This window comes from Ascaphus truei, chromosome 2, assembly GCF_040206685.1.
Source record: "Ascaphus truei isolate aAscTru1 chromosome 2, aAscTru1.hap1, whole genome shotgun sequence".
NCBI lineage: Eukaryota > Metazoa > Chordata > Amphibia > Anura > Ascaphidae > Ascaphus > Ascaphus truei.
This window is the reverse complement of record NC_134484.1, coordinates 252,437,702-252,454,437: the sequence shown is the minus strand read 5'-3', so window position 1 is coordinate 252,454,437 and position 16,736 is coordinate 252,437,702. Positions and strand designations below refer to the sequence as shown.

The 16,736-nt window shown below is 41.1% G+C and overlaps 1 protein-coding gene across 4 annotated transcripts in view; it reads left to right on the top strand.

Annotated features, from left to right (window-relative positions):
* The window catches only part of LOC142487211 (NFX1-type zinc finger-containing protein 1-like), a 162,065-nt gene that overhangs the window by 119,797 nt on the left and 25,532 nt on the right, over nucleotides 1–16,736 (top strand). For all 4 annotated transcript variants that reach the window (XR_012799167.1, XM_075586049.1, XM_075586051.1 and 1 more), the window contains exons 12-14: nucleotides 117–271; nucleotides 1,922–2,067; nucleotides 2,946–3,056. Coding sequence is in view for 3 of the 4 variants with exons in the window: in XM_075586049.1 (XP_075442164.1) it covers nucleotides 117–271; nucleotides 1,922–2,067; nucleotides 2,946–3,056 (412 nt within the window). In the remaining variant the exon portion in view is untranslated. The remainder of the gene's footprint in view (nucleotides 1–116; nucleotides 272–1,921; nucleotides 2,068–2,945; nucleotides 3,057–16,736) is intronic.

The following is a 16,736-nucleotide window of genomic DNA, read 5'->3' as shown; positions in this document are numbered from 1 at the left end:
GGCATGCCCATAACTTACCAGGCCTTACTGTCAGCAGGAGAGATGACTGCAGCCATTTTACAGCATGGCTACATTTGCATGCTTCGTATCTATCATAAACTCTCTTTCCCTTTTAGGCTGTGGAGAAATCAATTAATCACCAATATTCGTGTCCAAATCTCTGAACTGGAGAATGAATACCAGGAAGTGATCAACAGGCTGATCGAACTGAGAAATCAGGAGGATCATTTAATATTGCAAAAGGCTGATGTTATTGGCATGACCACAACAGGTAATCTGGAAATAGACTCCCCACTCCTGTTTTTTGTTTTGTTTGATTATGATATGCAATCTATACTGCAATATACATCCAAGAAAAGTACATATTGGAGAGATAATTCATTCATCCCATTAGTTCCTTAGGTGCAAGTTCTTCAGAGGAAAATGTCACCGCCCTTTATGAAAAAGAAAGAAACACAGCGCATGACTCATATGGTTAATAAGTAATTATATTGAATTAATAGTAGTAAGTGATCATATTGCACGTATAAAATAATCAGTTATTCAAGCAGGGCATATTTGGGGTAAATGTTACCACAACTGGACACGGATGGTTTGCTTCTTGGGGACTCCTTGAAAGCAGCTGCCTCCAATCCAGATAGAAGCGTTTCTCCTCAGCAGCAGCAGCAGCAGTTTCTCAGGTAGGTTTTTTCCCCACAGCAAACACCAACAATCAAACTCCAAGTGGTAACAAAAGAGGGAACAAGCTAACGTCCCGCACTGTTACTTCTCTGGATCCTTGCCAGAGAGGAATGTGTTACAAGTCCTCAGCACCACACAACGGGACAGATGACGTCACTGCGGTTCGCCGCTCCTCCGCACCGACTGATAGATAAGGCAGTGAAGTTCTGTGGCTTGCTGAGTTAAGACTTGAGCAGCAGTGTATCACAGGAACAGCGCCCACAAAGAACAAATCACTCCTACGCATTTCGTAAACTTAATTACTTTGTCAGGGAACTCAGCAAGCCACGGGACTTCACTGCCTTATCTATCAGTCGGTGCGGAGGAGCGGCGAACCGCAGTGACGTCATCTGTCCCGTTGTGTGGTGCTGAGGACTTGTAACACATTCCTCTCTGGCAAGGATCCAGAGAAGTAACAGTGCGGGACGTTAGCTTGTTCCCTTTTTTGTTACCACTTGGACTTTGATCGTTGGTGTTTGCTGTGGGGAAAAACCTACCTGAGAAACTGCTGCTGCTGCTGAGGAGAAACGCTTCTATCTGGATTGGAGGCAGCTGCATTCAAGGAGTCCCCAAGAAGCAAATCATCCGTGTCCAGTTGTGGTAACATGTACCCCAAACATGCCCTGCTTGAATAACTGATTATTTTGTATGTGCAATATTATCACTTACTATTAATTCAATATAATTACTTATTAACCCTATGAGTCGTGGGCTGTGTTTCTTTCTTTTTCATGTCTATCTGTGTGATGTTGAGCCATCCACAGTGACTGGCAGCAGACTCTATATTTGTGATCGAAGGTTGTAATTTTCTATGTAATTATATTGTCATTTTTCAGTGATGTTACTTTAATAATATTATTATTGTTCTTCTATCACTAAGTGCACTTTATGATTGTCTTATAACAGCTGAACTATTGTATTCACTTACACAGTTAGTGCGCAGTTTAGTTTTGTTTCTTGCCCTTTATGCCTTTGCAATCAAACTTGTGTTAAATGTGGAAACACCTCTTTTTCCCGGCTCCAGAGGTCACATCGAAGCAGTCACAAAACGACTTGCTCATTGTGTCAGGGAAAGTGTTGCTATACTGTAGGTCATTGCTTTGGCTGGGTGTGTAAGAAGGTATAAAATACCCTGTATAATATAATTAATATAGTATTGTTTGACGTTATACTGTACAGCTTACTCCCCTCTTAATATCAGGTGCAGCCAAGTACAGAAAGATACTCCAGAAAGTTCGGCCCAAAATTGTTGTAGTTGAAGAAGCAGCTGAAGTATTGGAGGCCCACATCATTACAACATTGAGTTCCAATTGCCAGCATCTTATCTTGATTGGAGACCATCAGCAGGTATATTTTCAGTTGGAAATTGAAGGGTTTTAGCCAGATAAGAAATCTGGATCAAGTAACAACATTTCTAAATGCACACTACTCCTTATCGTGCGCAGTAAGGTGCAAATTCATCATTCTTTTTTAAAATAACTGTACTTAAAGACTCTATAGCCTTGAAATACAGTAGCTGTAGAGTTGTGCTGTTGCAAAATTATAGGAAAGTACATGGTTAATCTAGCACAAAACCATTTACCAGATTCATTTAAGCGTCTTCCGATTCTGGCAGGTGCCTACCAACAAACACAGACATTCACCGTTTGCATACAGTATGTGGGGGTGGCAGATGAACGGCATTACAGTACTTACAAACAAGTCATTCAAATGTAAAGACTTATACAAAGCACTTTTACAGATATAGACATCTTAACTGTTCCCTATATTGAGCTGTGCTTAGACATACTGTTGTGTTCTATGACAACATTACCATACTGGAAACTCTGATATTCTGAGGCATGTCTGGGCATGTTGAGGTAACTGGAGAACAGTGAAGCCCGATATATACTGTATATATAGGCTTAAACTGACAAGAGTAATAGAAATTTGCACCACAAACAATTTCTAAAACTGTAGAAATACTATGGTTTCAGTTGGCCACTCAACAATTTCTGGTCAACTAGATTGTTATGGAGATATTATCATCAGCAAATGGGCAGTTATCTTTTATTTTAGATATCATTTATCAGCTTTGAAATAGTAAGCAGGCTCAAATTCACTGAGATTAATGTATAATCCCTCTAAATCAATCTACTACTGGGACAGCACACACTTGTCCTTTGCAAATGATGTTGATCAATCAAATTGCAATATAGTGGCATCTCTGTGGTTCTCTGTCACAGCTGCGCCCAACCACCACCGTTTATGAACTGGCAAAGAATTTCAACTTGGATGTATCAATGTTTGAGAGGCTGATCAGGATGGACGTCCCACATGTCCGGCTGAACTATCAAGTAAGTTCTTACATGTAACCTTGAGGTCTAACATAGCCTTTTATTTGTGACAGCTACAGAGCTTAAAGGTGTAGAAAATAACCTTTAGTAAAGAAAGTATTCGTGTAATTGGTTTCCCTCTAAGCAAATGAAACAATGCTGATAGCAAAGGTTTGTCTACTTTTATTGTTGGGAAATTAATAACAAGCTGAATTTCTTTGGGGCCTCTGAATAGGGAACTGTTTTCATTGACATCTTCAATCTATCAGAGAGCCAATAAAGATAAAAGGAGAAGGAGAGAGGGGGCTCCGAATGTGCAAGCACTTGGTGATCACCCAGGGACATCAGAAACTAAAGGGAACATCCAAAGGAAATCAAACCCCTCCCAATTACCAGTTCACCATATAGACATATACTGTACACTTTAAAAATACTTATACACTGGCGACACACTTTATTCGAGCACGGCTAGTCCCGCGAATTCGGGTATACTCGGGTGTATTCAGGTTTCTGATATTTTTCAGCCAGAGTGCATTGCGTTATTTTCCGGCAGGAATTTAAGCTTTTTATTCCGGCTGGTTACAATACTGCAATGCCGTCAAAATACACATGGTGGCGCTTGCGAGCTATTCTCTGTGAAGCCGTCCCCTATAATGAATTGTAATGCAGTATATATATATATATATATATATACTGTATATATACTGTATAACAACAACCCCTGTAAGCCCTAACATACAGTACTGTACTGTACTGTATATGCACATACATAAATGATACTACAGTACTGTATGGGCGGCGGGGGCGAGATGTGTTTGCAGCAGAGAGAGATCCGCTGCTCTCTCTCTGCGCAAACATCCACACATTAAAAATTATTTGAAATACATTTTTATTGATAGTGTAGGTGTGCAGGGGGTCTCCGGAGCTGAACCGCGTTGGTTTTAGGTCTGGGGACCCCGTGCCCCCCGAGATACAGGCCCCTTTAGGGGGTGCCGGTATCCAGCTCTGCGTTAAAAGCCCCGATCACGTGACCGCGGCCTGTAAACCAAGCAGAGCAGAGGGATACCGGCACCCCCTAAAGGGGCCTGTATCTCGGGGGGCACGGGGTCCCCAGACCTGAAACCTGTGCGCTTCAGCTCCTGAGACCCCCTGCACATGTACACTATCAATAAAAATGTATTTCAAATGTATTTATTGTCATTTATTTATTTATTTATTTATATTTATTTATTAATTGTGCTGCTGCTGCTGCTGCAAGTCGTAAACTCACACCAAGGGCCAAACACCCCCCTCACCCCCAATAAAAAAAATTCACGCACAGCAGCCCCACAATTAATAAATAAATCAAAATAAATAAATAAATAAAATCTATGTAAAACCCCCTCCCCCTATTCTCGCTTTTAAAACGCCCTGCCTTCTCTCTAATCTATGTAAAAAAAAACCTCCCCCTATCCCCCTATCCCCCTATTGTGTGTGTGCGTTAAGCTTCCCTGCAAGCTATGTAAAAAAAACCTCCCCCTATTGTGTGTGTGTTTAAATCTGGCTGGCCTGTGTTTCTGAGTGCTGAGTGCTCTGCGTTTAAAGGTCCCGATCACGTGATCGCGGCCTGTAAACCAAGCAGAGCAGAGGGATACCGGCACCCCCTAAAGGGGCCTGTATCTCGGGGGGCACGGGGTCCCCAGACCTGAAACCTGTGCGCTTCAGCTCCGGAGACCCCCTGCACATGTACACTATCAATAAAAATGTATTTCAAATGTATTTATTGTCATTTATTTATTTATTTATTTATATTTATTTATTAATTGTGCTGCTGCTGCTGCTGCAAGTCGTAAACTCACACCAAGGGCCAAACACCCCCCTCACCGCCAATAAAAAAAATTCACGCACAGCAGCCCCACAATTAATAAATAAATCAAAATAAATAAATAAATAAAATCTATGTAAAACCCCCTCCCCCTATTCTCGCTTTTAAAACGCCCTGCCTTCTCTCTAATCTATGTAAAAAAAACCTCCCCCTATCCCCCTATCCCCCTATTGTGTGTGTGCGTTAAGCTTCCCTGCAAGCTATGTAAAAAAAACCTCCCCCTATTGTGTGTGTGTTTAAATCTGGCTGGCCTGTGTTTCTGAGTGCTGAGTGCTCTGCGTTTAAAGGTCCCGATCACGTGATCGCGGCCTGTAAACCAAGCAGAGCAGAGGGATACCGGCACCCCCTAAAGGGGCCTGTATCTCGGGGGGCACGGGGTCCCCAGACCTGAAACCTGTGCGCTTCAGCTCCGGAGACCCCCTGCACATGTACACTATCAATAAAAATGTATTTCAAATGTATTTATTGTCATTTATTTATTTATTTATTTATATTTATTTATTAATTGTGCTGCTGCTGCTGCTGCAAGTCGTAAACTCACACCAAGGGCCAAACACCCCCCTCACCCCCAATAAAAAAAATTCACGCACAGCAGCCCCACAATTAATAAATAAATCTAAATAAATAAATAAATAAAGACATGAAGAGAAATAAATATATACTGTACAGTATATACACTGTATATATATATATATATATATATATATATATATATATATATATATATATACAGTATACATATATACACTGTGTATATATACTGTATATATATATATATATATATATATATATATATATATATATATATATATATATATATATATATATATATATATATATATATATATATATATATATATATATACATACTGTATGTGAGTGAAAAGAGAAAAAAGTAACCCGTATGGGAGCACTCAGGTATGCAATTGATATATTTGTTTATTTATTTGACACAGTGCAAAAAGGGATGAATAAACAGTACATGATTTAAAAACACTTAAAAAAGAGGCATGGACCCTTAAACACTAATGAACAGCACTAGGGAACGACACACACTGTCAACCCTAAACATGAAAAGGATAGTGACTCAAAAAACACTAGGGAGAATCAAAGTGAATCACAATACAGTAGGTTACTGGGTTTAAAGGCACCTACAGTATACAACGCTAAGGATAATGCACACTACAATACCAAAAAGTATTTTAACCAAGCAAGTAAACCAAAATCAATATATACTGTAAGTAACAACCAGAAAAGACAATTTAAAACCAAACTAACCCTTACAATACCAAGGATTACATCTATCTAATTGTAAAAAACCTTATACATTATACACAGCATTGTTTAAAAACCCCTTCCCCCCTAATGTTTGTGTTAAGCAGATTACACTGAAGGGAGAGAGATATAAAGGCCTAAAGCCCCTTCCCCCCCTAATGTTTCTGTTAAGTAGATTACACTGAAGGGAGAGAGATATAAAGGCCTAAAGCCCCTTCCCCCCTAATGTTTGTGTTAAGCAGATTACACTGAAGGGAGAGAGATATAAAGGCCTAAAGCCCCTTCCCCCCCTAATGTTTCTGTTAAGTAGATTACACTGAAGGGAGAGAGATATAAAGGCCTAAAGCCTTACCTGCATTGGTAAACCCTCCCTGCATTGGTAAACCCTCCCTGCATTGATGTCGTGTAGTGTACAGTATGTAAATGTGGGGAGGAGGGGGGCCCAATGTGCATAATGTACTGTGAGGTCTAACCACCCTCACCCCCTACCCACATACTGTACCGTTACCCCCCCCCCCCCCCCCCCATCCTGGCCATGGCCCCTCACGCACAGCAGCTCCACAATTAATAAATAAATCTAAATAAATACATGAAGAGAAATAAATATATACTTTATATATAAATGTGAGTTTATAACTAAAATAAAGAATATTATTTCTAGGGGCCCTAGAACAGAAGTTCCCACGCCAATTTCGCGCTCATTGCTCTTTTTTTTGCTCTTTTTTTACAATGTTGCTGGTCTTGCGGCTTTGCAGGATGCAAGCAAAAAGCGCAGTGTATGAAGTCTGGGTGAGCGCTTTCCACATTTGATGCCTACGGCACCTTCCCATTTCTACACACTTCAATACCTGCACAGTTGGTAGCGCTTTCCATCCCAGCTACCATTCTGGATTTTCACCTCTCACAGGCCATTCTTGCCCGAGTCTGTCCTATCAGACAGGGGCATTAACCTGTATCCACACCACCTGGACAATTTCTCTCTGTCAGAGACTTGTGCTATTTATTTTATATATTTTTGTGTAATTATTCATGCAAATTTATGCTCATTTCATATGTGGTTTTCAACATAAAGTGGCTGCTGGGCCTGATCCTAACTCATACAGTATACAGTAGCGCTTCCCTGTTTGTTTGTTTATTGCAAGCAAAAAGCAGTTTGTAGTACTGAGTGTGAGATAAATTACTGTATTTATCAGTGTTGATCAAAGAGAGTTGATCAGAAGGATTCCCCTTATATACAGTACGTAGAATTAATAAAATTGTATTATTTTCCGATATCCGCAGTGATTCTGGTCAACCTGACAGATTTTTAGTAATACAGTATACTGTACTGCAAGACCATGTGTTGTCTACCTTTTACTACAGTATACTGTACTGTATGAATGACAATAGAGTGCTGTATACTTTATAAGGGGAATCCTTCTGATCAATTCTCTTTGATCAATACTGATAAATACAGTATCATATTTATACCCCTTTAGCACCTGTCGTTCCATCCTATGCACCCATTTACTGTACAATGGTGATTGCGGTCGTATTCACGTACTTTATGTGAGATAAATTAACCAGTTCTTTTATTGCTGAAGTCGCCACAAAATACTTTTATTTACAAATACAGTACAATACAATGGTGAAACATTTCAAGTTAACAGCAATTCAAAACATCAACACACAATAATACATACTTTACAGTACTGTATACTGTACTAGTATATTTGGGCCTTGTCTTTGGGGGTTTATTAATGCAATTATTAGGGTGACCTGGCGTTGGAAATACTGACACAGTACAATCCTACAGTACAGCTACACCACCCACCCCCTCCCTTAGAGTTTTTAATCCCTCCCTGGCCAAGCATCAATCGTCTGGCTAATCCAATCCAAGCCATTGTTTTGTTAAACTGGCCCTGGGCTGTTCAGAACAGCCACTGCTTCTAAATTACTGAAAATATACAGGATAAATATACAGTGATGTGAAATAATCCTTTCTGTGTGTCTGAGAGTGTTGAAAGTCACCAGGTCCTCATCTAGTAGAGTACATTCTCGAATACCTTTAGAATAAAAATACAGTATATATAAATATACAGTATAAATATTGCACAGTATACTGTAATGTTAAATAACCCATCCTGTTCTTTTTCCCTTCATACTGTAACAGTATCCTCATTGTGTCTGCGGTACAGTAGTTCATTGAGAGAGGAGAGGTTTTGTGTACATCATTACTGCTGTTTATATACTGTACATTTGACTGCACAAGCAGATTTGACGAACACAAGGCCCCCCCTCCCCTCTGGTGCACCCTTTTTCCTGGAACGACAAGAAAACAAAAACTTTGTTCAGTTACTGTACTGTACTGTATGTGCGTACTGTATTATGGTAGACCTACTGTACAGTAGGTGGCTGGTGCAGCTTTCTCTGGAAAGAAAAAATGGAGCAGTTAGTAGGCAGTTACTGTAGTATGTCAAACTAGTCTACTGTACTGTATACTGGAACTACTGTAAACTCTGACTATTGGGAAAGCTAAAATCTGTGCCATACTTACCTGTATCATAGTGTACCTACTGTACAATACTACAGCACTGTACTACTTTCCTGATGCTTGTCCATTGCGCGCGATGACAATGGGCAACACAGTGGCAATATGGTCTATATATTTATTGCATCGTTCCTCGGTGAGTACATCGTTCCAAAAACTCATTATGGCTGTATACAACTCGTCCTTCTTGGAGGGTTTCGCCACTTTACGGATGTGGTCCTTCAGCTGATGCCAGACCATTTCGATCGGATTGAAGTCTGGTGATCTGTGATTGGAAAGAAAGGACAATTAGTTTAAGAGATACAGTACACAGTAAAAACAGTGGGGAACATATAAATGGGACACGGTCTACTACACTTACTCCGCTGGCGTCTTCACCCAGTTGATGCCGCGCTCAAGGATATGCGCCGTCGACGCGGTGTGCTTGGGATCATTGTCCTGGTAAAAGCGATGACCATTGGGAAAGTCTTGTGTGATGTATCGCACTATCACGGGCACAATGTTGTCTTGGAAGAAATCTTTATTCATGATTCCTATAGCAAGAAAAGAAAAGTGCTCAATAGTACAGTACAGTGCATACGGTAAGGCAACACTAGTCAAGTACAGTGCATTAGGCGGCATTATATTTGAGAAATTGTACCTTCAAAGACGACAATGCATCCCGGTCCACGCCTAGAGATGGCACCCCACACATGCAGCTTCACAGGGTGTTTTGGCCGTGGCTTCAAAGTTATGCGGCCTTTTTTGTGGAACGCAAATCTTGCAAATCTCTCCAGCGACACAGTAGACTCATCAGTGAAGATGCAATCCTGGAAAGTCTCACCGCTGTCGATCCATGCCTGGGCCTGGAGCACTCTTTTGATTTTGTTTGCGTCCCGTATCATGGGGTACGCTCTGTAATGACAATGAATAAAAAATGTTAGCGTCACAGCGCAGTACAGTTTGCAAAACAACATTTTTACTTTACAGTACAGTACCTCCTGTACTGTCCACTACTAACCTCACACGTCCATATTTCCATCCAATTCTGCGTCTCATCTTCTTTATGCTGCTCTCGGATACAGTCAGATTGTGGTTTTCCTGAAGAGTGTTTTTAACCCTTAATGCGCTCCTCTCATCATTCTCCTCACTTATTCTGTCCACCAGAAGAGTAGTCTCCCTACAATGCAAAGAAATTATATTGTGTTATTAATATGCAGCAATATAAAATGTATACTGTATACTGTACATGTAATGTTGTAATATACAGTAAATATAAATATACAAAAAATGTATACTGCTGTACTATAAATATAAATAGACAAAATATACAGTATACAGTACTGTTGTAATATAAATATACTATATAAATATACTGTTGTTATACTGTATCATAATAAATACACATCATATACTGTATATTCCGTTGTCAGATGAATTGCAATATACAGTACCAAAAGTGTATACTGCTGCACAAAAAATATAAATTGACCACACATACAGTACACTACAGTATATACTGTTGTAATATAATAAATATACTATATAAATACGGTATACTGTTGTTATATCATAATAAATACACATCATATACTGTATATTCCGTTGTCAGATGAATTGCAATATACCAAAAGTGTATACTGCTGCACAAAAAATATAAATTGACCACACATACAGTACACTACAGTATATACTGTTGTAATATAATAAATATACTATATAAATACGGTATACTGTTGTTATATCATAATAAATACACATCATATACTGTATATTCCGTTGTCAGATGAATTGCAATATACCAAAAGTGTATACTGCTGCACAAAAAATATAAATTGACCACACATACAGTACACTACAGTATATACTGTTGTAATATAATAAATATACTATATAAATACGGTATACTGTTGTTATATCATAATAAATACACATCATATACTGTATATTCCGTTGTCAGATGAATTGCAATATACAGTACCAAAAGTGTATACTGCTGCACAAAAAATATAAATTGACCACACATACAGTACACTACAGTATATACTGTTGTAATATAATAAATATACTATATAAATACGGTATACTGTTGTTATATCATAATAAATACACATCATATACTGTATATTCCGTTGTCAGATGAATTGCAATATACCAAAAGTGTATACTGCTGCACAAAAAATATAAATTGACCACACATACAGTACACTACAGTATATACTGTTGTAATATAATAAATATACTATATAAATACGGTATACTGTTGTTATATCATAATAAATACACATCATATACTGTATATTCCGTTGTCAGATGAATTGCAATATACAGTACCAAAAGTGTATACTGCTGCACAAAAAATATAAATTGACCACACATACAGTACACTACAGTATATACTGTTGTAATATAATAAATATACTATATAAATACGGTATACTGTAGATGTACACTACAGTTTTCTATATTTTTTTTGGTTAAGTTTTATAAATACAGTATACTTACGCATTTGTTACCCTTGGTGCCTTTTTGCGGTCTCTGTTTTTTCCTTGTGCATGATAGCACACAGTGCTTGATGGCACAACGAGGCCAGAAGCAGTTAACCAGCGCTGGATATCTGCAATTCGTTGTCCGCTCGTGTACATCTCCTTCATTCTCATGCTGAGATCCTTTGAAATCTTCTTAACAGGCATTGCTGCGAGTACTGTAGAAAGAAATACAAACACAAGAATGTGTATTCGATGTTTAGTCGATGTGTATTCAATGTGCAGTGAATCCACAAAATGGATGGTGTATTTATATGTTAATGACTCACATAACAGACCACCCACTTTCAACACCTGTACCTGGCAGCCATGCATAAAAGGTTGTACACGTTGCATAGCCCACCACTTGCTGATCTTTATCTGAGGCATTGTCCAGATACTGCATTGTGTCTCCCGCTTACATGGAGCATCCCCGGTTCTATGGACGAAAGAATCATCTCACCTCTGCTGTGCCTGCCACACTGAAAAAAAGAAAGGCAGTTACCGTTCCCAAGCCAAAGGCAAAGCGACAGGCTAAGGCCAACAAAGAAAACCTTCTGCTGACCCCAAAGGCTAAGGCTTTTAAAACACGTCAGCCTTATTATGTGAAGAAGAAATACGGTACTGTGCTCGGTTCGCAAGACGCATGGCAGCCAACTCACCGAATCCGCAGACCACTTGCTCCCATATGCTTCGACGACTCTGCTGTAGCTGTCCCGGAAATCTTCAGCCCGGCTTCTCCACCCCCATCTTCTCCGGTTCCATCTGAAGATGCTGCTGCCTCTGAAATCAACGGGTCACTGTCTCCTTTGCTCTTGGACGACTCTGCTTCTCTCCCGGAAATCCAGCGGTCACCTTCTCCATCCCTCTTCCACCACGCTGCAGCTTCTCCTGTACCGGGCATCCCCAGGTCACCTCTTCCACTCTCCATCGATGCCGCTTCTCTCCAGGGAACCCCCATCTCATCCTCCGTTGCACCCATCCCCCCAGATCTCCAGATGCCATGCACAAGCAGCTCGTTGGACCGGATCCTGAATGGGCTAAGTGTGGATCTCCCCGGGAATTCTAGTGTGCTGGCAAAGCTAGATCTGCTTCTGGAGTCGGTGCTACATATGGAGCAACGGCTGGATCAACGGATGCTACATATGGAGCAACGGATGGATCAACGGATGGACAAGATAGAGGCAGACATAGCGGGCATACATTATTTGCTCGGTGTTAATGCCCCTGTTTCCCCGACGCTGGAGCAGGGGGGTGACATGGATGTGATGCATGGTACCTTCGACCCCCTTCCATCACCAAGCACACACCCTCCACCAGAAGATACAGTGTACTATGCTATTGAGGAGGACATGACAACCCCATCTAGACCACGCCAGGAGACAACCCGGCGACCACTACCGGAGGAAAGCTTCCTCCCAGACACCCTACCATTGCCCATCGCCTCAAGTACACCCGCTCCCAAAAGACTTCCTACACCCGCTCGCATACAAACAGTGCCCGACATCTCCCTGTGCGATCTGACACCGGCGCTGAGGGAGAAGTATAGGGTGAGGAGTGCTGGTATACCACACAAGTATGCCTTGATCATATTTAAACACCATGTTCCCTACACATTGTACTGCGAGTGGGTGTTCAAAGTGAACTATGATGGGAATCGCCAAAAAAATGCCCTTCCTGCCAATTTAAGGAAAAAGATTGTGGAAGAAATGCAGCGCTATTACCCTGTTACAGATCCTGTAATGAGAGGCGTTAGAGACTGCATTAATGGCGTTTTGCGCCATGCAAGGCATCGGCCATGGCTGGAAAATGGGGAGGACTTTCAGTGAGACCATACTGTAATGTTGTGCTGTACTGTACAGTACATGTTTTACCCTATAGTACCTGCTGTACTTAAACAAAGGATACTGAATGTTGTTGTGTGTTGCACGGTTTTTGTACTGTATTTGTAAATAAAAGTTTTTAGTGGCGACTTCAGCAATAAAAGAACTGGTTACTTTATCTCACACTCAGTACTACAAACTGCTTTTTGCTGCCAAACTGCAAACCCGCAAGACCAGCAACATTGTAACAAAAGAGCAATGAGCGCGCAATTGGCGTGGGAACTTCTGTTCTAAGGCCCCTATAAATAATATTCTTTATTTTATTTATAAACTCACATTTATAAACCCCGTCACCCACCCCCGCTAAACACAATAAAAAATAATCACACACAGCATCCCCGCAATAAATAAATAAATAAATAAATACAAATAAATACATTTGAAATACATTTTTATTGATAGTGTAGATGTGCAGGGGGTCTCTGGAGCTGAACCGCACAGGTTTTAGGTCTGGGGACCCCGTGCCCCCCGAGATACAGGCCCCTTTAGGGGGTGCCGGTAGCCCTCTGCTTGGTTTAAAGGTCCGATCACGTGATCGCGGCCTGTAAACCAAGCAGAGCAGAGGGATACCGGCACCCCCTAAAGGGGCCTGTATCTCGGGGGGCACGGGGTCCCCAGACCTGAAACCTGTGCGCTTCAGCTCCGGAGAACATCTACACTGTGAATAAAACACACACATCATTAAAGAATCATTCTTTAGCTTAGCGGCTACAGTATGCGCTATGGTAAAGAAGCAGCATTTCTGTCTTTTTAATAATATTGTAGAGTGAGCAGGGGGTTCCCTGAGACAGAAATCTAATCTCAGGGGACCCCCTGCTCCTGCACAATATTATTAAAAGTTCAGAAACGAGGCTTCATTAGCATAGCGTATAGCCGCTAAGGTAATGAAGGGGTTAACGCATAATAACCAATAAATACATTCAATACACTACCCACTACCCATGGCAACCTCCCTGCTGTACAGTAAAACAGAGAAAAAAAATAACACTTTCAAAGTAATGTCCCCTAACCCCTTAATCACCATAGCGGTTATTAACCGCTACAGTCATGAAGGGGTTAACCCGCCCTCACCCACCACTTGGGACGCCTACTGTACATACCCTCCCACTCTAACCCCCCACCCCGTGAGGCCTAACCACCCTCAACCCTCACCCACTAACTACCCACAAGGGAGGCCTACCCACATACCGTTGGGGAAACACCCCACCCCCACCCCAGTACCCACAATAAAAACAGTACAATCACCCACAATAAACAGCATTCTATTTATTAAATACATTACCCACCCCCTGTGCCCCCCCCCCCATAAATACAAGATTTATTCTTTTACATTCAGGGTCCATAACGCAGCCCCACGCTAGTCCCCGGTGGGCTGGCAGGGCACCTGGACAGACCTACAGTTTACCAGCAGCATTCCACAGGTTCTGGAGGCCTGCTGGTGGATCCTGCCAGCACCATGGCGCCCAGGTGGTCTCCTTGGGTCACCGTGAGCCTCAATTGGGTCCACACGGTAGGCCCAAGGATGTCTGGGAGCCCCGGGTCAAACCCACAGGTGTCTGCGGGGCCTCGGGTGGTTCCCATGGGGGTCTGGGGAACTCACGGGTGCTCACTACGGGTCCGCGGTGCCCCCACAGAAGTGGGACCACACATCATCATCCCCGCACCTACGGCTCGGAGGTGCCCCCACAGAAGTGGGACCACACATCGTCATGCCCGCAGACTACGGGTCCGCGGTGCCCCCACAGAAGTGGGACCACACATCATCATCCCCGCATGTGTCACCCGTGGAACCACCAGCCTGCTACCCTTTAGGATACCCGAGGATTCCCCGCGGGTGGTCTCCAGAGGTCCCACGCAAAACCACGGAAGTAACCCTGAATGTAAAAAAAATAAACCTGGCCAATACATTCAATACATACACCCTCCCCCCCAACACCTACAGTACAATAATGTGCAAAATAACTATTATCCAGATATGGATAATAGATTAATTGCCCATTATTAAAAACATTAACTAGCATATACAAATAAATAAAGTACTACTGACCTCATCAATACGAAGTGTCCGATGCCAGCGCCTTCCTTCTCTTGCCCACACAAAACATAGCCAAAACCAAGCCAATACATTGCAATTACATTCAGATATCAATTAACCCCTTAAACACCTTATCGGATAATAACCGCAAAGGTAATTAAGGGGTTAAGCCACACAGGCACGATACCCACCCTTCACCCATGAATTTGTACTGTGGCTTCATCATGCAACTATATATATATATACTGTATATATATACATACAGAGAGACAGAGAGAAAGAGAGAGAGAGAGATATATACAGTATATATATATACACACGTTATATACACACCCATGATAAACCAAATATACAGTACAAATAAATGTAGAAGGGTTATCAAAACCATACTGTTCTACAACCAAACACTTCTCCATACAGACACTACATTAAAAATCAATTTCCTTTAAAAATCCTAACTGATCTCACAATCTACTGTACTGTATATGATCACAAACCAATGAAAAAAGTCACATTCCAAAATGCATAAAATCTATGCACCATACTGTATACATTCTGCAAATTAATCAACGTAAACAAAAATCAATTAGCAATCATTATTTAGATCTCTAAACATTTCACACTCAATCATGAACAATGAAACCATTAACAGATTCACGCCTAGAGCAGAACAATTAAGCCTTTGAAAAAATATAAGTACCGACAAAAATACAACCTTTCCAAACCAAGCCTACAGTACCTACAGTATCCCTGACCTTCCTCAAACACACAATACAATACCAAGGAATAATACATCTATCTAATTTTAAAATACTTTAAACTCACAAAATAATTAAAAACACATCTAATCCAGCTTTTAAAACATCATCATTTCTTACCCTGAATGTATACTGTACAGTATATCTCTCTAGACATATATATTGTACATACATACATACAGTGGCAAGAAATGATATACCACAAAAAAATAAAAATACACAGGTTAAAAAACCTTTTGAAAAAATTAACAAGTTAAATAAAATACATTTCTTTACTGTAGTTCACTTACCATTACTTGCCCCCACCGACTCCCGTTGCCCAGCTTACTCACGAACCAATCCACGATCAGGAACCCATAAAATAATAAACCATTGAAAATAATAAACATTAAACTAAAAATCCAAACCAATCCACGGGTCTTCTACTTGTAATACACCTTCATCTGTATTCTTCTTTCTTCTATCTCCTTCCGGGCGGGGCAGGGCGTGGTCTTCTTTCCATCATCGGCCACGCCCTTGTCTTTTTCCTTCTCCGGAGGTCCTTCCTCCGCGGCGTCTGGCTGCAAAATGAGACGACATAGGCTTTTAAAGGCCTATGACGTCACATTTTGCGTCATGGTTCCCACGGTCCTGATTGGACCGTGAAAACCATGTGTGTTGGCCGATAATAAAAAAATGATGACGTCACTTAAAGGGAATGAAAGCACAGCCAATCAGAATGGCTTTGCTTCAATTGCCTTTAAGTTGACGTCATGAAAAGGCACATGGCCGTGCACACATGGTACTAGAGCCAATCAGAGCGTGGGAACTTTATCCCTACTCTGATTGGCTCTGGTATACCATGTGTCAGGG